The following is a 22,843-nucleotide window of genomic DNA, read 5'->3' on the forward strand; positions in this document are numbered from 1 at the left end:
ACAATCTGCATTATTTGCAGGAAATGGGAATCCGGCAGAGCGTATTTTTCCTTCAATTCTTTTGGAGTCAGCCAGCGTTTGTCTCCCAGATGCATCAGATGTTCCGCCCTAGCCAAACCCCTAGATATCCACAGCTCAGGAGGTCTCAAACTAGTTCCGGAAGGGAACTCCGGATGACCCCATAACGGCATCCATTTGGAGATTGCATGAGGCAAGTTAAAAGTCTTCCTAACCGCCTTCCAGGTTGCTATCGTATCTCTCAATAAAAGCGAAGATTTAATATCCCCAGGCAATGCAGACAGATTAGAGTGAAGGCACGACACCAAGTTCCATGGGGCAACCAGGTTTTGTTCCACCTCCCTATTAGAGAAAAGATCCGTGTCGTGTACCCAGTCGGACACGTGACGCATGAGACATGCTAGATTGTATCCCCTTATATTCGGGAATTTTACTCCTCCCTCTGGTTTCCATAGCATAAGCTTCGAAAGAGAGATACGAGGGCGCCTGCCAGACCACAAGAACTTGGTAAAAGCCTTATTTAGTGCATTGACATCTGTATGTTTCAGTAGGATCGGAAGCGTCTGGAGAGGGTAGAGCAGCTTAGAAAAACTCATCATCTTGATGAGCTGGCACCTCCCCAGCAGAGATAAGGGGAGTGAATGCCATCTCTCTAGTTCAGAAATTATTTTCGTTATGAGGGGAGGATAATTTAGCAAATACAGTGACGGCACTACTGCATTTTATAGCTGTTCTGTGCTGAGAATAGAAACAAAGACCGACATTCAGGCCCTACTTGTTTGTTCCAGTGTAACATCACAGACCATAAGCATTTAAAGTCTGTTTATTGGGGCGTATCGAAGTCAATGTGCACCTCTGTGCATGGATTTTTGCTTTCTAATGTGTCATAGAGACCCGTCTGAAGATGCCTGGGCAACGGTACGCATTTAAAGGGCACCTGTCAACAGATTTGTACCTATGAAACTGCCTGGTGTATGTTCGCTTGGCAGCTCAAGGTGACTGTGTTGGTCCCATGTTCATATGTGCCCTCATTACTGAGAAAAATGAAGTTTTAATTTACGCAAATGAGCCTCCAGTAGCAACAGGGGTGTTGCCATTACTCTCTGCAACTGCTGCACTCTCTGACGGTGTAAACCTGATGCCTTGCCCTGACTTCTCCTGAAGTCAATCAGTTGCAGAGAGAGCACAGCCTCTAGGTGTAACAGCCACCCCTCTGTTGCTCCTAGAGGCTCATTTGCATATATTAAAACACTCATTTTTCTCAGTAATGCGGGCAAATATGAACATGGGACCAAAACAGATGCCTTCTGCTGCCAAGCGCCCTTTCAAGAACTACCATATTTGTTGCTTTTATAAGGTCCCTTGCAGACGAGCGAGTACTGAATCCGGACCCATTCATTTCAATGGGTCTGTGTGCATGAACGTTGTTTTCTCGCCCATATTCATTGGGGGACACAGAGACCTTGGGTATAGCTATGTCCTCTAGGAGGCGTTGACACTAGATAAAGCTGTTAGCTCCTCCCCTGGTAGCTATACCCCCTCCAGCCTGGAGAGAGAGCTTCAGTTTTCTCTAGTGTCAATAGGAGGCAAGACCTCCCTGCTCTGCAGGGATCTCCTGAAGATTTTATTTTTTTCCTTCCTTTTCAGATGGGACAACAGTGGTCGCCTCGCCTCCCTGTTCTCCCGGGGTCGAGTTGCGCCAGTGCCGATTCCGCACTGCTGCCTCCCCCACAGAAGACAAAGTGGACCAGGGCAGCCTCGCTCCCCTGCATCCCGCCAGCCAAGGGGTCACCTAGGTCCGCCAAAGAGAAGACCCTCCTGCCATACCAGACGCCTGCCACTCCGGTGCCAGCTGCTGAGGAGGTGACCCTGCTGGAAAAGGTGACCTTGAGGGTCCACTTCGGGAGGGTGAAGAGAAGAGGATGAGAGAGGTGAGTACATGGGACTAGGTGAGTATGAAGACCTCTTCCCCCTCCCTCCATCTTTGACAGTCTGGGTCGCCCTATGGTTAACGGCCAGGGGGCTTTAATCAACTATGACAAGACCCCTAAAAGAGAAGGGGTTAATCCGGCGGGCGCCATGCGACACGCGGTCCCCCTTTCACTTGCCCTCTAGGCCGACTGTTTCCGGCTCTTAGAGGGTTAATGTATCTTCTCCCCGGGCACCTCCGGCGAAAGACTGGGCGCAGTCCGTCTCCACTGGCTGCAGTATCCTTTAATTTACTCTTTCGGGAGCAGGCGTCACGCACGCAGCTCCGAAAGGGTTAACGCCCCTGGCTGTTCGCGGACATCTGACCCCTTGCGGTAGTCTCGCGCCGAGGGGCACTTACTTAACATGGACCTCCAGCTGTCACGATTCCGGCCGCGGGGTGAACATCCCGGTCCTCCGGGCGCCGCTGCAAATTTAGGCCCCGGCTTCTCTTGGGGCCTATAGGCTTCCTTCCCCTGTTGTCATCCCGGCCGCGGTGCGGCTTCTCAGGCGGGATGTGTGTCGCGCTCCGCTCCGGGTCCCTCCACCCTCCGGCTGACTTCAGTACAGAGGGGGAGGGTCCGGGGTGGCTGTGCATCGGTACTTTAGGCCCTGGTTTCGCGACCTGCTAGGCCGCGACTCAGAGGGGGAGGGTGGCGGGCTGGCGCGAATTCTTCCCGCCTAGCTGCCGCTGCCCCGCCCCCATCAGCACCGCCCCTGGACCTAATGTCGTTATTGGTTAACCCTTTCCGGCCAGCCACTTCTGTTGGGCCAGCTCCGGATTATCAGGGGTTGGATGGCCTGGGAAAAATAAAATTGCTTATTGCACTGTTAACCCCTTCCTGCCTCTTATCCACTTGAGGCTAGGCAGACCAGTTTTAAAAAAAAAAAAAAAAAAAAAAAAAAAAAAAAAGAGGTTAAATGAAGCTGGAAATAAATGTCTACCTCCATTCAGGCCCTACTCCCCTCAGTCATGTCCACTCTGACTGTGCGGCACAAAAATGGGCCCGTGTCCTGCCCCGGACATGTGACGACCTCTCTTACCGTAGTTTCCCACTCCGCCCTCTGGGCCGTTTGGTTGATAATCCTCCACCTGCGTAGTCCAGTGGAGGACCTCTGACAGTTCCCAACCCACCCTCAGGGGAAGCTTGGTTGATTCTTTCCACCGGTGCAATGCAGTTGAGGACCGCTGCAGTTACCAATCCACCCTCCGGGGTCATTGGTCATGATTCTCCACCTGCTCAATACAGCGGAGAGCCTCTGGAACTCCCATTCCACCCTCCGGGGTAGTTTGGTTGATAATTCTCCACCTGTTCAATACAGTGGAGAGCCTCCGCAATTCCCAATTCATCCTCCGGGGTCGTTTGGTTGATAATTCCCCACCGGCTCAATACAGTGGAGAACCTCTGGAATTCCCATTCCACCCTCCGGGGTCGTTTGGTTGGTAGTTCTCCACCTGTTCGATACAGCGGAGAGCCTCCACAATTCCTAATCCACCCTCCGGGGTTGTTTGGTTGATAATTCTCCGCCTGCTCAATACAGCGGAAAACCTCTGGAATTCCCATTCCACCCTCTGGGGTCGTTTGGTTGATAACTCTCCACCTTCGCAACTCACAGGAGGACAGCTGAAGTATTCCCGTAATTCTCCACCTGCGCAATTCAGTTAAGGATCTCTGCGGGATCCCAATCCATCCTCCGGTGCCGTTTGGTCGATATTCTCTACCTGAGCCATACTGTGGAGAACCTCTGGAATTCCCAATCCACCCCATGGGGTCGTTTGGTTGATAATTCCCCACCTGCGCGATTCCAGTGGGGGGGAAAAGACTGGAAATTCCCAATCCACCCTCTAGGGTTGTTGGGTTGATCATTTTCCGCGGGTTCCTTTTGTATACGGGACCTCTGTTCCCAATCCACCCCCAGGTAGTTTGGTTGATAAGCCCCAACTGCGCAGTCCGCGACTGCTAGGGGCGATTTTCTAATGCATATACCTGCGCGCAAGCGGACCACAGCAGGTCGACTTCTCCTCGATATCTCCACACCCCCTCCCTTCCTCCCAGGGTCACGCTCGGGTGCACCCTCTCTCACGGGAGTGGGTCCGCCCGAAGTGGGGGGTGAGGAGAATCACTGATTCGGGCCTTGACGTGAATCCGAATCAATCTCCTTAGGTTGCGTCTACGGTGGCCAGTGGCACTTGTCGTGGGCATTACCCCCTTCCTTAGGCGGTATAGTTGCACCACTACGATACGGTGTTCACCTTTATACTTTGTCCCCTGCCATGGGTGGACTAGGTACAATAACACTATTTTCAGTGCATTCCCCCTTCTGTAGGTGGCGGAATTGTACCTCCACTGGGTTCTGTACCTGCCGTGTTCATTAGCTCCTTCCATTGGTGGAGCGATTCCATTCTCACTGGTCACAAGGGGTACTGTATCCATTACCTCCTGTCTCGGGTGCTAATTGCTCTCCCATAGGGTACAGGATTGCCATATGCACTAGTTTTCACCGTGGATATTAACCCCCCTTCTGGTGGGGTGTCTGCCTGTGGCACCAGTTTGGATACGGTCCGACTGTCGCACTATCCTTCCTTAGGCGGAGTGTTGCGCGTCATTGTTCTTACTACTTGCCTTACCCTCTTTCGCTAGTGATCACTAGAGGGGGAGTATCTGTACATCTTCAGATTCTGCAATTCCACGGCTCTAGGTGCCTGCGCTTATTTCATTGGGGGCGTGGCGACAGTCGGTACTTGACGGTGCTCGGTACACTTACTCTAGTACTATATGAGTTCCGCCAGTGCATACGTGGCTATTCCTCATTGTGTTCCTTGGAGCTGGTTTTGGGCAGGATTATAACTCCTGCCCAAACCCACTTGTGTCCTAGGGGCTCCCATCTCTATGGGTTTCCATTGTCCCAATCGGGAACGGTGTTGTCCGCATCAGTAGTGGTGCGTACACCATTGCACATATCTGGTTTGCGTGCCGACGGGCCAAGTGTTACACTGACTCCTTACTCTCTTCCACCATTCCTGATGTGGGAAGTGTTTGGGTTGGCACTCTGGTTTAGCTTTGCAGCCTATTCAGCCTGTGCGGGTACTAGCGTTCGCAGTCGCTACAGTGGGGCATTCTATCAGGTAGGGGTTCTACCCTGACGCTTGCTGGGCAGTTGTTCCTGTTCAGCGCCCTTCCCGGGTGGAGCGTTTAAAGTTAGCTCTCCTTCCCTGGGGCGGTATGGTACCGTGGCTTCTACCGGATTCCTCTACGGTATGGGGGTCCTGTAGTAGCCATTGCGTAATCTGGCTCCTCCTGTACGGCTCCTTCGTCAGTTGACGGATTCTTCTGTCTCCGTATTCGGTGGCGTACGCTGCATAGGCTCCTCCTTGGCGGGGTATGGCATCCCTGCTTCATCCGGTGGCTACTTCTGTATACTGCTAGTCTCGGATGGGGAACGGACTTCGTCCTTCCCCCTTCTCTTTCCGTTCTTCCTTCTCTGGCTCGGGGTTCACGGCCATTCCGCAAACCTTGGTGGTTCCTCTGTTGCTACTCCCCCTCATCTATGTGATGCAGGGTTTTTGGTTCTGTGGTTTTTTTCTTTCTTTCGGTCTCGTTCCGGACCGACTGTTGGCCTGTGGCGTTCCTGTATTCCTGTATTCCTCCTTCTACAGGTGACTCCTACCGTTGGTCCTGGGCGCGCTACCGGTGTGTACCTCTACCTCTCGATACTTGACTGGTGTCGGCATGTCTGTCCGATGTAGTCATGCCTTTTCGCTACGCATTCCGTGACTAGACTATGAGACTCCCCACGCCAGGATGTGCGGGGGTGCTGTCGCGTCTGTTGATGGAGTTTTGTTCCTGGAACGGGACACCCCTTCTCTTCTTCCTCCTTAAGGCAGAAGTTTTTCTCTAATCTTGGTTTGGTTGTTTGCTTCCGTCAAGCGGTTTTGCTACACCGTCGATACACGGTCGCTAACGGAGTTCTTCCGTCAATGATTCTCATATCGTCACTACCTTTGACTATCCAATGTGTTGATTCCTGGCTTGCGGTTGGGCATGCCTCATTCAGGCAGCTTCTCAGTCTCCCGTCACACCTGGTCGGCTCGGGGGGACATTGGTGGACCACTTCCGTTTCCGTGGAGCGCTTCCCCTTAGCAGGGGTGGATCCGGGGTTTTTTGCTTGGGCTTTGGTTCTTAGCTTGGTAGGTTCGGCACTGTGTGGCCTTCCAGCGTCCTCTGACCCACCCAGGGTCCTCAATTCCTTCCTACTGGGAATAGCCGTACGGTTCCTCCATGCCGTCCTCCTTTTACCGCCTTGGGATCAGACCTTGGTCTTTTTAGCACTCCGGAATTCTCCCCTTGAACCTGTCCTGGTTTTGCCAGGGGTAGGAGCTTCCCTGGGGCCGTTCTTCCTTTCTCCCGACGGTGATCTCTGATTTTCATCTCAATGAAGAATCTGGCCTTCTATCACTGCGTACCTCCCCTTCACACCCTCAGGAACAGGTGTTGGGTCGTTTGGCCGTTGTCAGGGCTCTGACTGTTTATTTGTCAGCCTCCAGTTCCTTCCGGCGTACGTGCTCGCCTTGGTTTTGTCTTTCCGGAGGGTCCTCGCATAACATTGGCGGCCTCCAGGGTGTCAATTGCACGTCTGCATTTGTTTGAACTTCTGTCCCCGGGGCAGGGTTCCACCCTTCAGTGTTGCGGCTCCTTTCACCAGAGGGGTTAGCGCTCTTGGGCTCGGATGGTTCAAGGTTCAGCCGCAGTTGTGCGGGGCGGCTACTGCCCTCCTCCGCTCATTCACAAATATTTGCCAAGTGCATACTTATGCATCGGCGGGCACCGCCTCTGGAAGCTTGGTCTTGCAGGCAGCAGTTTTCTGTTGCCTGCAGGGGCGATGGCTCCATGGGTCTGTGTTTTCTTCCCCCCCCCCTTGTGGACTGCTCTTGGACGTCCCAAGGTCTCTGTGTCCCCCAATGAATATGGGCGAGAAAAGGAGATTTTTGTATAACTTACCAGTAAAATCTCTTTCTCGCTCTTCATTGGGGGACACAGCACCCACCCAGTATTGTTGTTTGGTCACAGTTGTGGCAGTTGATGGTTTGAGCCTGTTGGGTCCTTGCCATGGTTGGTGTTCTGTGTTTTTTCTCAGCTTGCTTCTCCTACTGCTTCTCACAAACTGAAGCTCTCTCTCCAGGCTGGAGGGGGTATAGCTACCAGGGGAGGAGCTAACAGCTTTATCTAGTGTCAACGCCTCCTAGAGGACATAGCTATACCCAAGGTCTCTGTGTCCCCCAATGAAGAGCGAGAAAGAGATTTTACTGGTAAGTTATACAAAAATCTCCTTTTTCACGCATCACTTGTGCGTTGCGTGAAAATCACAGCATGTTCTCTATTCTGCGTTTTTCTGGCCCCATAGAAGTGAATGTGGCTGTGTGAAAATCACATCGCATCCGCAAGCAAGTGCGGATACAATGAGTTTTTCACGGATGGTTGCTAAGAGATGTTGTTTGTAAACCTTCAGGTTTTTTCTCCCGCGCGTGTAAAACGCTTGAAATCGCATTGTACCTGCGTGGAAAAAAACGGAACAACTGAAACGCGATCTCATACAAAACTGAATGAACTTGCTTGCGAAATCGCGCATTTTTCACTGAACGCAACCGGACCTAATCCGCTCACGCTCGTCCACAAGGGGCCTAAGATAGACTGTTTTCCTCCAAAAGGTGGGGGGAAATTGCAGTGAGTCTTACAAAGCAAATTCTAGGGAGCGCTTTCATTATGAAATTGCTCGAGAGTATGATGAACATGCGGGGGCAGATGACTGTAGTGCTGTACTTACCGCTCCGGGCGCCTCGCTGCACTGTCCTGACTGCGTATCTAATGACTATTAGATGACCGTAAATGAGATAATGGAAGCAAAGGTTCTCTTTAATATGAAGCTGACCCAATCTTATGTCCCTGACCCTCTTTATAAGAAGTTGCCCAATTTATATGAAATCCTCTTCAGTAAGGGCCCATTCACATGGCGGAATTTGGCACAGACCCTGCACCAAAATTCCGGTGCAGTGGTGTCTGGCTCCCATTGTTTTCAATGTCAGGCAGCTCTTCAGTTAACATACCTGTGGTTTGAAACCGCACCAAGTAGGGCCGAGTGAAAGGGCCCAAAGAATTTATTGTAAAAAAATACATAAATTTACTCATCTGTGTCCTCGTAGTTTTAAATATGGAAAGTTTAATTGCAAAATGTTATTATCTTTTTTGCTTGGGGCTGTCTGTTCATGATCAGCTTGTTATGGTAGTAACGGGGAATTACAGCTGCAATCAGAGGCTGTAATGCAAGTTATTGTTGTATTTGCCCTTTTTTATTTAGGCATATACAGACAGATTTGGTCAATTTATACATTTTATATGCATTTTTAATACTATGTTTTGGAAATTGTTGTCTACAGCAGTAGATGTGTACAGTGCCATGCAGCCTATTTTTTATTTTTTTTTAGTTTGAAGCTACATGGCGATCTTGGACTTGACACCAGTCGCACGACCAAAGTGCGGTCACATTGCAACTCACATTCTTTGCAATTCTGGAGTTGTGGCAACTTGTAACACAACTGGATTTTTTGCGATTCTGGCTTCGCAGTCGTGGCGCCTTGCGAGCTGCACTGTGACCTCATTCAGGCCAGTGGTTTGTGTGATGGGTGACACGTCCATGATAGTCATGTAACGCCACAGTTACATGTATTGTCATCACATCAAACTTGATACATTTCTAATAACATCTCAAATGTATAGCTTTTTGTGTTGTGGATTGAACGTGACCAGAAGCAGTCAATTTTGGCTTCCAAAAACAATTGGGGATGTTTTATTAAGCCCCCTGCGCTGAATTGTGGCACAGAAAAGTTGCATAAGCCCCAGTTTGTGAAATATAATTCACAATTTTTCACCTTTTTCCTCCATGCTTGCCACTTGTGTAAAAGTGGGCAAGAGGAGGAGGTGCTCATGCAGCCTAATAGAGTTAGCATCACTAATACCAGTTTTCCGGTGAATGTAATGTCTGACATCTGTGCCATCTTTAAATAAGTTTGGTGCATCTCAAGCTGTGCACTAGATCAAGACTGGTCTTAGAAATGCCAATTTTTATAAATCTTCCCCCTTATCTTTCAAGTAGCTTTCAGTGGTGGGGTAAAGGTGACCAGCTTCTTCGGTGCTTTTTATCGTTTACTGATCAATTCTGATGAGCAGCATTAATAAAATCTCATTGGAAAACTTAAAAGGAGTGTCTTCAGGGAAGTTTTTCCATCGCATCATGCACTGCTTGTTTCCAGGGGTGACGGCGACCGCTGCAGCGCAGATACAAGGTGCCTATGTAAAGGTCCTGGCCACCAGAGAGGCTGGCCCCTTTTCCTATAGTGTGCAAACACGACCACCACTGCTGGATTGCAGGGTGGTCGTAACCCCCTGGAAATGAGCAGTGTATTTATGTGATGGAAAATTGAATTTAGCCAGTAAAGGAGGCAATATCACAATACATTAGTAAGTGCTTTTTATGAAGTTTTGCTGAAGTGAGACAACCCCTTTAAACAAAAGGTCAGTTACACTCTGATAATTTGACTGTCTTAGTTTTACAAGCTGTGGTCATCCTTGGTTGCATTATTGGCTAGCTTCTCTTGGGCCCCTCCGATTGCACAGTAGTTAATCCCATCATTCATTTGTGCTTGTATATATCTTTTAATGTTACTTCTCTTGATGATTTGTTTTCTGATTTATTTCAAATGAATTTTGCAGTTTTATCAATAATTTGTCTGTTTTACTATAGAACATGGCGATCTGCTTGGAGCCTGCCCAGAAGATGAAGTGCTGAGCCCAGGAGATGAGTGCATGGAATCTCTTTTGGATGAATCTTTCCTAGAAACCTGTCCAATCCAGTCACCATTACAGGTGTTTGCAGGAATGGGTGGACTGGCCCTCATTGCTGAGCGTCTTCCCATGCTTTATCCGGATGTTATTCAGCAGGTAAGATAATAGTACTGTCAATTCATTCAAATTCACCACACTGTAGGCTACCATCAAAATCTCCAGATGTACACACCAAACTTATAGCTCCAATATATGCAGCTGTGTAGCAGTCTTGTCTGCCGCCTGATGAAGCAGAGCCAAATGGATCCAACCTGACACACAATGTTAGGCCTCATGCACACGACCGTGCCATTTTTTTTATTTTTTTTTTGCGGTCTGCAAACCGTGGATCCTCAAAAAAACGGAAGCCGCCCGTGTGCCTTCCGCAATTTACGGGACGGGCGGCCCATTGTAGAAATGCCTATTTTTCTATTTTTGGCCGCGAAACGGACAAGAATAGGACATGCTATATTATTTTTCTTTTTTTGCGGGGCCACGGAACGGTGCAACGGATGCAGACAGCACACAGAGTTCTGTCCGCATCTTTTGCGGGCCCATTGAAGTGAACGGGTCCACACCCGAGCCGCAAAAAGGGATGGATCAGTTTTCTGACACAATCTGGAACAATAGAAAACAGATCTGTCCCCATTGACTTTCAATGGAGTTCAAGACGGATCCGTCATGGCTATAGAAGACATAATACAACCGGATCCGTTTGACTGATGCATGCAGTTGTATTATTGTAACAGAAATCTTTTTGCAGATCCATGACGGATCCACAAAAACTGCTAGTGTTAAAGTAGCCTTAGTTGTACATTGGCTTGCGGCGCTCCAAACTGATCAGTTTTGTCTAGAAACGCTAATCCGCTTTTTTTTTTTTTTTTTTTTTCTGCGCCACTCCCTTCCTGGAGTGAAGGTGAGGCTTTTTAAGATACGGTAAATATGGAGCAGAACTAAATAACATAGCTAATCACACCCACCTTTCAAAATTGGAGGGAATGGCATAAAAATGCAAAATGTCACAAACGCTTGCGCAATTAAGTCCAAAAGTCTCCCCTTTTTTTTCAACCAGAATTCTTAAGAGCAGGGCGTAATAAATTCCCTCCATGGTGTGTGAGGTGGAAGTTTGTTGACTCTGATTTGGCCATACAGTAACATAGTAAAAATACTTATCATTTTGCTCCGAAGGTCAGTGCTCCTGTGGTTACCTCAACAACGCAAGAAAAACCAAAGGATAGTGATCAGTTTGAATGGGTTACCATTGAACAATCGGGAGAGCTGGTCTATGAAGCCCCAGAAACCATTGCTGCAGAGCCCCCTCCCATCAAGTCTGCCGTGCAGACCATGTCTCCCATCCCTGCACACTCTCTTGCCGCATTTGGACTCTTTCTCCGTCTCCCGGGGTACGCTGAAGTTCTGCTGAAGGAGAGGAAGCATGCACAGTGCCTACTTCGTCTGGTGCTGGGAGTTACCGATGATGGGGAAGGAAGTAAGTACCAGTGTTTGGATGCTGGCTGTTAATGACACAAGTTAATCCATTCATGATTTAATATCTGAACAATTCTCTATGCTAATATAAGCACCATGGGGTTTCAATGGTTTCCAAATTACACATCGCCTTCCGGTGACCTGCTTTAGTTTGAGGTTATTAAACCCAGAGGCAAAATCTGTTTAAAATCGCTCTATTTGATTATTTCTTTAATGTGCAATATAGCATTTCTAAAGTATCGCTTATGAACAATGTGCGCAGCTCATCTAACCTCTGCTTTCATGACTCTTACGTAGAACAGCACTGTGAATGTGCCGTTATATTCTTTGTCGCTGTAGGTTTATGATTTCGGAAGGAGGATATTCCTGTTATAAGCTTTTGTTTTTTTCCACTATAAAGTAAAAATCTTTCCGTTCAGATGAGAAAGGAGGAACTTTTTATATATAGTTTGTCTCGCCGGAACCACATCAGTCATCCGAGGCAGAACACTGTGTGAATGTCCTTTATGGGACAACCCATATGAATGTCCTTTATGGGACAACCCATTTACCGTCATTCCCTTGTTGTCCAATATAGTCAATATGGCCAGCAGATACATTTGAAGCTAATTATTTTTTTCATGTCATTACTCTCTTTTTTTTTTTTTCCCCCTTTAGGTCATATTTTACAGTCTCCATCTGCAAATGTCCTACCAACTCTTCCTTTTCATGTTTTGCGCACCTTGTTCAGCACAATGCCCCTCACCACAGATGATGGCGTGCTTCTGAGGCGTATGGCACTAGAAATCGGAGCTATACATCTCATTCTTGCCTGCTTGTCTGCTCTGAGTCACCATGCTCCCAGGATACCCAATTCGAGTTCCAATCAAACAGAGGTAGGTGTACCTACAAAAGGTGACTTGTTTATGGCCAGGAATGTGTAATATATTAAAACTTTTCCTAAGGACAGAACACCTGTGAAGACAGGATCATGATTCATGTTCCTGAGGCTGTATATTTGGTTCCAGTATGAGAAAGGATCTCTTATAAACAGGAGTATGATGCAGAGCCCTTTTTTCTTTCTTCTGGTTTGCATTTTTAAATTCTGCAATAAACGTTGGCAAAATTTATATACTTATAAACTTTTACCACTTTAAAGGGTTTCTACCACTTGCATATCACATATTTGGTGATCAGACACTAGCGATCCGCTAGTGTCTGATGTAGCTTACAAGCTAATTATTACCTTAATCTGTTCGGCCCATACCTCAAAAAAAGCACTTATATCTTTATGCAAATGAGCCTCTAGGTGCTATGCAGGCGTTTTTCCAGCACCTAGAGGCTCCGTCTACCTTGCAGTTTGCCGCCCAGCGCCTCGCTCCAGCACGCCCATCTTCAACTCTATTCGATCCTCCCCCTGCTTCTGCCTTCCGAAATCTCGCGCCTGCGCCGTTCGTCGCGGCATTCGGCGCAGGCGCAGTCAATGTCTGACCGCTCCGTGCTCAGACATTTCCACTGCGCCTGCGCCGATGACATCGGCGCAGGCGCAGTGGAAATGTCTGAGCACGGAGCGGTCAGACATTGACTGCGCCTGCGCCGAATGCCTCCGAATGCCGCGACGAACGGCGCAGGCGCGGGATTTCTGAAGGCTGAAGCAGGGGGAGGATCGAATACGGTAAGAGATGGGCGTGCTGGAGCGAGGCGATGGGCGGCAAACTGCAAGGTAGACGGAGCCTCTAGGTGCTGGAAAAACGCCTGCATAGCACCTAGAGGCTCATTTGCATAAAGATATAAGTGCTTTTTTTGAGGTATGGGCCGAACGGATCAAGGTAATAATTAGCTTGTAAGCTACATCAGACACTAGCGGATCGCTAGTGTCTGATCACCAAATATGTGATATGCAAGTGGTAGAAACCCTTTAAGCTTTATTTATATAAAACATTACAACTCCTTTCTATTCTGTAACAAGATTTTATTTATTTTTTACATTCATTTATTTCAGTAGTGCCGCAAAAAATGTAGACATTACGCCGTGTGCTGTCCATGTCTTTATGTCCGCAAAAAGAAAATAGAATCCATTTTGAGGACAAGAATTGTCGTTTTGACAATGGGGCCCGCAGAAATTGTGGGATGCACACGTCCGGTATCCGCATTTTTTTGGATCTGCGTAGTCGTGTGCATGAGGCCTGCTGAACCACCTATTTCAATGAGATCGGTTGAGCATTTAATGCACACAGGTGCGTCCTGACTCTTCAGCAGATGTCAGGGGAAAGAAGGTTCGGGCAGTTGGATTTCATCATGACACATTTTTGTGTTCTCAGCTGTGATTGACAACACATACACTCTTAGCTAAGCATGCATGGGTATGGGAGAGTCATGAAGAAGAGTGTATGGCCACCTTAAAGGGGTTGCCCAGGATTGTATAGCACATTTATAAATGAGGCTCTTTTCCTCACTGCACCTAACACGGCTCTAATGTACGGCTTCTGTTCACAGGCGTTTAATTGACTCTGATCTACACAAACTATTGTACTTGAAGCCAAAGGATTCTCGCACCAGCAAGTTGCTTTATTTTCTGAAGCAGAATAGGTTATACATAGTTGATTCAAACTTGGCTCATCCACACATTTTTGGCAGCTATTTCCAATTTGATAGAGCTAGCTTTACGTCCTGGTTTTGTGAAGCAGGCCAAAAAGAAGAATCAGCGAGGGTAGCGGCCAAGTTTCTAGATGTATGCGCTGTAAACGTAGAAAAGTCTTCCACTAATTGTCTATTACAATCGTATTAATGTTTGTTAATAAAATCGAATGAAACCCTTAAGCCCTGCCGTGACGGACAAAGTAACGTAAAATGAACTAAGTAACGCGCTTAAGAAAGTAGCACATCCGCTGTCTGGATAGAAAAAGGCCATGCACAGCTATCCCATCTGTGTCTTTCAGATTCATTGCCAGTTTTTTTTATTTGTACTTGTAAATGTTAATTTATTTTATTTATTTTTTTACTATGTGAGAGTTATAGCTTAAAATGCGTTAAACCACGGGTTCTTACAGCTCAGTAACTGGTAATTGGCATGATACGGTTGTGAGATTAGGCAAAGCCACGGCAATCCCCCAACAATCCCTTTAAAAACCATCTGGGCTTTGAAATAAACGAGAAGATTTGGTCTAAGTGCCAGGCAGGATATCTTCCCAATCAGTCTTAGTTTGGCCGGCTTTACTCATAGGATTCAGTACTCAGCTTTTCAAATTCCAGGAAGGATTTTAAGATTATGTATGTAGACATGAAATGATTGTGCTTATGCACATTGTATTGTTTTAGGTTTTCACATAGTTTCTTGCATTTTCAATCACATATATGGCCATGGTGGAAGTTTGACTCTCTGCACCCATGTCAGTCAGCTGTTTGGAGTTGCTGTATAGCTCAGGCGAGGACTGGGGCCTTTTTTGTTATTGGCATTAGTCCAGGCATTGAATTGCCCCGGAATCTACAGCTAAATCTGCATGTCACACACGTGTGTGACTGTTCCATAGTACCTATTTAAGGTTTTGAACTTTTTATTTTCATTTTGATGCTTTGCCATAAGTTCCACTGTTCATTTTCTTCTTTTAAGTCACAGGTTTCCAGCACACATAACAGTGGCACTTGTGAGGAGCAGCAACTTTACTGGGCTAAGGGGACTGGATTTGGCACCGGATCTACCGCCTCGGGCTGGGACGTTGAGCAGGCCCTGACAAAACAGAGGCTGGAAGAAGAGCATGTGACCTGCTTGTTACTGGTAAATATCGCCTCTGATTTTTCTCCAGGCAGGTAATTGAATTCACTGTTGAATATACAGACACTGTTTCTATAATGAGGGAAACCTTGGAGTCATGCAGTTCGGGGATGAACCTTGAGAAAGAACAGATATTTGGCTGGCTAATGGCTGTATTCACACATTCAGGGTTTAGGTGCAGTCCAATCTATTGACATACCTCATCCAGAGCACATGAATGGGGCATTGCATATCCCCATTCACATGCAGCAAAACCTCCCAGGCTGTGAGCTGTGCGCTGCGATTGGCCAGTGCTGCAGCCTAGGAGAAGGAGACGCCCACAGGACAAGGGAAGACCCGCCTACTATAACTTAAGGAGCAAAGGTACCGGAGCCTATAACGGGAGAACGGAGCGGCGCCCGGGGATAATAGTAAGTGCAGTGAGCTCCCCGGGCGCCGCTCTATATGGCAGCATACTCGGTTCACATAGTTTATACAAGTGAAAGGTCCTCTTTAATAATGACCAATCCATGTTTGGTCCATGTATGCCTTTTATGCACTCCATATAATCCAAATTAATTTTCGGAGCATATTCTAGCAACGATCCATGAAAACCACAGACTTAACGAGGATGGCATACATGTTGCATCCGTGATTTTCACAGACCCATAACTATAACGAGCCTGAAGAATCCATATTCAAGGACAAAAATAGGGCATGCTTTTGCAGTGTCATCATGAACCCATGTGTAACGGATCTCCTGGCACCCCAACTGGATAACTCCGTCGATGGATGCTCCCAGTGCTTCCCGAGGGCTCCAAGCACTCCACTTGACACCGTAAGCACTGCCGACCCCACGAACCGCCGTAGCTTGGTTGGGATCTCGCTGTCTTCTACCGACCCTGGACCTGCGACAAGGCTTCCAGGTTCTAGTGGGTGAACCTGTCTTCCTTCAGAGAGCGATGCAGGAACAAGCTCTTAAAAGAGCTCAGGGATTATAGCCGGGGGAGTATACAGCGTATAGCACTCCTCACTGTAAATGCATGTGATTGGCTAATGTAAAAACTGTCTGTCTTCCACAAGGTCCCCAGGGGAGTGTCTGTTGCTGGAAGACCTGCATAAATATGCTGTATACTCCCCTGGCTGTAATCCCTGAGCTCTTTTAAGAGCTTGTTCCTGCATCTGTCTCTGAAGGAAGAGAGGTTCACCCACTGGAATCTGGAAGCTTTGTCGTAGGTCCAGGGTGGGTAGAAGAGGGCGAGATCCCAACCAAGCTGCGGCGGTTTGTGGGGTCGGCAGTGCTTGCTCTGTCACGTGGTGTGCTTGGAGCCCTTGGGATGCACTAGGAGCTTCCATCAACGGAGGTACCCAGTCGGGGTGCAAGGAGATCCATTACACCATGGTCCGTGGAAAACCACAGACGTGTGAATATACACGTTAAAATTTTCAAACCTTCATACACCATTTAGGCTGCAAATAGGGGGAGAGCCTTATTTGCTCTTAAACTTCCAAGTTGTGTGTCCCAGTGCTCTGGTTTCTCACTCTAATTATTATAGTAAGGGCTCATGCACACGAGCATGTATGTTCCGTCCCCCTATTGTGGACCGCAAACCCCTTGACTTGAATGGGTCAGCAATCTGCAAGATACGGAGCAGAGGCACGTATTGGAAGCACTACAATGGGATTTCAGTCTATACCTCCGCACCGCAAAAAAATAGAGCATGTTCTATTTTCTTTGCAGTGCGGAACGTAGCTTGCGGATCACAGTCCCATTCAAGTGAATGGGTCCGCATCCGCAAACAGCATGCACTCGACCGGTACCAGTGCATTGTGAACTATTTGCCGACCACAACATCGGGCACACACGCTGGTGTGCATGAACCCTAAGGGGCTCAAGGAGGACTATTGAAGTGTGCAAGAAAAAAATGCATTGAGATACTTGAGTTTTTCCTTTTCATTGCTGAACTATATTGTGTAGCAGCATCCGACAATCCTGCAGCCAAGGAAAGCAGTGGTCTGTGGAAAAGCAGATTCAATAAACTTCATGCTTGACAAATTCTTTTAATCTCTTTAAAATACAGTATGCGGGATTTGGGAAAGGATTGCGAAATTGGATTGCTTTCCATCCAGATCTATATAATTGAGTTAAAGAGATTAATCTCATGGTGTAGCCATTTCTCTCTGGTTTCTGGCATGCATGTTAACGCAGAGCTTTATTCCTTTTGATATGAGACCTGTTTGCATTTTAAGTCTTAACTTGAGAAACATTCTTGAGCGTATTGTCGGGCAGCAGAGCTTTCTTCTTGTGTTATATGCGGTTTCCAGAGTTTCATAGGACTTTGTATATTTGTCCCACCTAGGACAGAGTAATATGGAAGGACGACAGCCCTTGGAGATCAGCTATTATTGCAAATTCATGGGAAATAGGTTATTACATAGTGGCCATTGAGGGCGATTGTTTCTATATAAAATATTATGGGCAAAGCTTTTCAAAGACCTTAAACTCTTAGCTAATCCTGACGTAGTAGTGAATCAGTGGGGCATGAGCGGTGTGTGGAGTGGAGTCATCAGCTGATCCTGCTCCAAATACAGCAGGTTCCAACTGTATAGTACATCTGGCTGTAATGGCTAGGATAAGCGTTAACTCATATCCTGGTCATTTAACACCCCTTAGATGCCATTGTCAGTAGCTACCGCAGCATCTGAACTTTTAGGGAGGAGGCGAAATCGCGAGACTGCAATTAGTTCCTGTGACTTTGAAGGCTCCCAAGCCTATAGAACTGAGCTGCCTGCAGAGCTATAGCCGAGGCATGGCTTGACAGGCAGCCTCTAAAATACAGTAGTATTCTATTGTGGTGTATGGTATAAGTTATCAGAAGATCGCATGTTAAAGTTTCCTATGGCGGCTAAAAACATAAAACACAAATATTCAAATACCCTCCTTTGCCAATTTTTTATTTAACAATAAAAAAAAGCATGAAAGTATTAAAATCTAAAAATATTTTCCTGCACTGTAAATGCCGTAATGGAAAACAAAAATGAGCGATTCAACATTTTTTGGTCACTGTTTCCCTCCCCAAAAACTGAATAAAGGCGATCAAAAAATACCAGTAAAAACTAGAGACCTCACTGTGGACAAAAAACTTGGAAAAAAAGTTATGGGTGTCTAAATATGACGATCCCAAAAAAATATAAAAAATTTAAACCTAAAACTATATATATTTGCTATTGCCGAAACTGTACAGGCCAACAGAATAAGATTACCATGGCTTTTTCGGGGTATAGTGAATGCTATAAAATCAAAATGTGAAGACCATGGCGTGAATTTTTTTTAAATTTCACCTGATGGAATTTTTTTTTCATTACAAGATGTATTGAATTAAATGGCGGCATTAAAAAATACAACTTGTCCCACAAAGATAACCTCTCATGAGGCCGTGTGAACGGAAAAGGAAAAAAAAAAGATATGGGTCTTGGAAAGTGGGGAGGAAAAAAAAAACACCAGCAAAAGTTACCCAGGTCCTTAAGGGGTTAAAGACAGATGTTATGGATTGATCCAAACTGAATTTGAAACTTTAATAGAGGTTTAAAACAACCTCAGTTTCTGTGCACTATAGCGTGCTCTCAAGTTACCATTTTAAAGAGAGTCTTTGAGCAGTTCTGACCATGCTTAAAAGCTGACAGGAGTAAGTAGGGGTTAGGGATGGCAGGAAAAACATACCTTTTGTGGAGCTTTTCTCACCAGGAATAGGAAGAATATGAAGTTTTATTCTGCTACTGCAAGCACCCTGAAGGCAAAGCTTCACTGTGAACTGCTCTCTGCCAGTGGCATACCTACCATATAGGCAGACCACGCAGCTGCTATGGGGCCCGTGAGGAAGAGGGGCCGGAAGTGGAGGAGAGGCCCAGCCCCCTAATTGCTCCGGTCTATCTTACTAAAGCTAAAGACCTTTGATGTCATCACAGGTCCTGTAAGGGAACTGCACAATGTAAAGTGTAGTTCCCAGGTTAGAACAGTGCATCTGCCAGGACCTGTCAAGACATCATCTTCAACATCACAGGTCCTGCAGAATCTAGCAAAGGAACTGCACCAAAAATGTGTAGTTGCTAGGTTTGAAAGGTACATCTGCCAGGACCTGTGATGACATCATCAAAGGTCCTTCAACCCCTAACAGCAAGTATTAGAAGTTCACAATCAGCTCCGCATTGATCCATACAGAGTGTACTGGAATGGAGTGGTAACAGGAGGTCCTCCACTTCTCGTCATATTAATTTGTGATGACATGAGCCCGCCCTGATGGTTCGGGTTCATGACGCGCAGCGCATGCGCAGTAGGGAGAGCGACACGCCGAGACGGGTTAGCTCCATCTTTGGTAGACTGGTGAGAGAACATAAGGTAACTGTTCTGTTCATTCACGTAGGCACAGAAGATATAAAGTTCACATCACTTTTTATTTAGGAAGTTTACATCACATGCTTTTTAGTGGAACCCAGGATTTTGAGTATAGCAGTAACTAGGGGTGCACCGAAATGAAAATTCTGGTCCGAAACCGAAACTTCAGGATACCCCTTGACCGAAACCGAAACTGCCGTTTTGCCCAAATACTTTTAAAAGACCCCCCACCCCATAACAGTGCCATCCACAGACCCCCCCACCTCATAACAGTGCCATCCACAGACCCCCCCACCTCATAACAGTGCCATCCACAGACCCCCACCCACCCCATAACAGTGCCATCCACAGACCCCCACCCACCCCATAACAGTGCCATCCACAGACCCCCCACCTCATAACAGTGCCATCCACAGACCCCCACCCACCCCATAACAGTGCCATCCACAGCACTCCCTGGATTACACTTCACCCAGGTGAGAAATCTGGGTGAAGCATGACACACACACACACATATATACAGACGTGGACAAAATTGTTGGTACCCTTTGGTCAATGAAAGAAAAAGTCACAATGGTCACAGAAATAACTTTAATCTGACAAAAGTAATAATAAATTAAAATTCTATAAATGTTAACCAATGAAAGTCAGACATTGTTTTTCAACCATGCTTCAACAGAATTATGTAAAAAAATAAACTCATGAAACAGGCATGGACAAAAATGATGGTACCCCTAGAAAACACAGAACATAATGTGACCAAAGGGACATGTTAATTCAAGGTGTGTCCACTAATTAGCATCACAGGTGTCTACAACCTTGTAATCAGCCATTGGGCCTATATATATGGCTCCAGGTAATCACTGTGTTGTTTGGTGATATGGTGTGTACCACACTCGACATGGACCAGAGGAAGCAAAGGAAAGAGCTGTCTCAAGAGATCAGAAAGAAAATTATAGACAAGCATGTTAAAGGTAAAGGCTATAAGACCATCTCCAAGCAACTAGATGTTCCTGTGAGTACAGTTGCACATATTATTCATAAGTTTAAGATCCATGGGACTGTAGCCAACCTCCCTGGACGTGGCCGCAGGAGGAAAATTGATGACAAATCTAAGAGACGGATAATCCGAATGGTAACAAAAGAGCCTAGAAAGACTTCTAAAGAGATTCAAGGTGAACTTCATGCTCAAGGAACATCAGTGTCAGATCGCACCATCCGTCGTTGTTTGAGCCAAAGTGGACTACATGGGAGACGACCAAGGAGGACACCATTGTTGAAAACGAATCATAAAAAAGCAAGACTGGAATATGCCAAACTACATGTTGACAAGCCACAAAGCTTCTGGGAGAATGTCCTGTGGACAGATGAGACAAAAATCGAAGTTTTTGCCAAGGCACATCAGCTGTATGTTCACAGACGAAAAAATGAAGCATATCAAGAAAAGAACACTGTCCCTACTGTGAAACATGGAGGAGGCTCTGTTATGTTCTGGGGCTGCTTTGCTGCGTCTGGCACAGGGTGTCTTGAATCTGTGCAGGGTACAATGAAATCTCAAGACTATCAAGGAATTCTAGAGAGAAATGTACTAGCCAGTGTCAGAAAGCTTGGTCTCAGTCGCAGGTCATGGGTCTTGCAACAGGACAATGACCCAAAACACACCGCTAAAAACACCCAAGAATGGCTAAGAGGAAAAAATTGGACTATTCTAAAGTGGCCTTCTATGAGCCCTGACCTCAATCCTATTGAGCATCTTTGGAAGGAGCTGAAACATGCAGTCTGGAAAAGGCACCCTTCAAACCGGACACAACTGGAGCAGTTTGCTCATGAGGAGTGGGCCTAAAATACCTGCTGAGAGGTGCAGATGTCTCATTGACAGTTACAGGAAGCGTTTGATTGCAGTGATTGCCTCAAAAGGTTGCGCAACAAAATATTAAGTTAGGGGTACCATCATTTTTGTCCATGCCTGTTTCATGAGTTTATTTTTTTACATAATTCTGTTGAAGCATGGTTGAAAAACAATGTCTGACTTTCATTGGTTAACATTTATAGAATTTTAATTTATTATTACTTTTGTCAGATTAAAGTTATTTCTGTGACCATTGTGACTTTTTCTTTCATTGACCAAAGGGTACCAACAATTTTGTCCACGTCTGTATATATATATATATATATATATATATATATATATATATATATATATATATATATATATATATATAACGATAATTCAAGGCAGCACTCCTGGTAATGGAGGATTGGGTGCCAGCGATGAAATCACCTGACCAAGGTGTATAATACAAAAATAGAAAGCACCGCAGCACATCCGTTGGTGAAAATAGTGGATCTTTTATTCACTGGGTGAATAAAGATCCACTATTTTCACCAACATATGTGCTGCGGTGCTATATACAGATATATATATATATATATATATATATATATATATATATATATATATATATATATATATATATATATATATATATATATATATATATATATATGCGGAAATGGGACAGCACTCCAAGACTTGAAAAGAATAAATATCTTTATTCACCCATGTGAAAAAATAGCAGCAACGTTTCAGCTCACAACTGATCCTTTCTCAAGCTTGATTTGTGAGCTGAAACGTTGCTGCTATTTTTTCACATGGGTGAATACAGATATTTATTCTTTTCAAGTCTTGGAGTGCTGTCCCATTTCCGCATATATATTAAGGGTGAAGCTCATTCCCTTGGACATAGCACCTGAGCCAGCGTACTGGTGCCGCCGAATTCCCTTTTGATATATATATATATATATATATATATATATATATATATATATATATATATATATATATATATATATATATATATATCTATATATATCAAAAGGGAATTCGGCGGCACCAGTACGCTGGCTCAGGTGCTATGTCCAAGGGAATGAGCTTCACCCTTAATATATATGCGGAAATGGGACAGCACTCCAAGACTTGAAAAGAATAAATATCTGTATTCACCCATGTGAAAAAATAGCAGCAACGTTTCAGCTCACAAATCAAGCTTGAGAAAGGATCAGTTGTGAGCTGAAACGTTGCTGCTATTTTTTCACATGGGTGAATAAAGATATTTATTCTTTTCAAGTCTTGGAGTGCTGTCCCATTTCCGCATATATATTAAGGGTGAAGCTCATTCCCTTGGACATAGCACCTGAGCCAGCGTACTGGTGCCGCCGAATTCCCTTTTGATATATATATATATATATATATATATATATATATATATATATATATATATATATATATATATATATATATTATTATAGATGCAATATGTACAGATATATAGTATATACAGCAGTGTACTGGTACGAGGTATAATAGAT

At 45.7% G+C, this 22,843-nt stretch overlaps 1 protein-coding gene across 8 annotated transcripts in view; it reads left to right on the forward strand.

Annotated features, from left to right (window-relative positions):
• BIRC6 (baculoviral IAP repeat containing 6) overlaps positions 1 to 22,843 on the forward strand; it is a 252,420-nt gene that overhangs the window by 166,044 nt on the left and 63,533 nt on the right. For 7 of the 8 annotated variants that reach the window (XM_044289277.1, XM_044289280.1, XM_044289278.1 and 4 more), the window contains 4 exons: positions 9,784 to 9,980; positions 11,052 to 11,352; positions 12,009 to 12,226; positions 14,941 to 15,105. In XM_044289277.1, coding sequence (XP_044145212.1) covers positions 9,784 to 9,980; positions 11,052 to 11,352; positions 12,009 to 12,226; positions 14,941 to 15,105 — 881 coding nt within the window. The remainder of the gene's footprint in view (positions 1 to 9,783; positions 9,981 to 11,051; positions 11,353 to 12,008; positions 12,227 to 14,940; positions 15,106 to 22,843) is intronic. The other variant, XM_044289279.1, reaches the window with a different exon arrangement.

The sequence above is a fragment of the Bufo gargarizans genome, chromosome 4 (assembly GCF_014858855.1).
Source record: "Bufo gargarizans isolate SCDJY-AF-19 chromosome 4, ASM1485885v1, whole genome shotgun sequence".
NCBI classification, from domain to species: domain Eukaryota; kingdom Metazoa; phylum Chordata; class Amphibia; order Anura; family Bufonidae; genus Bufo; species Bufo gargarizans.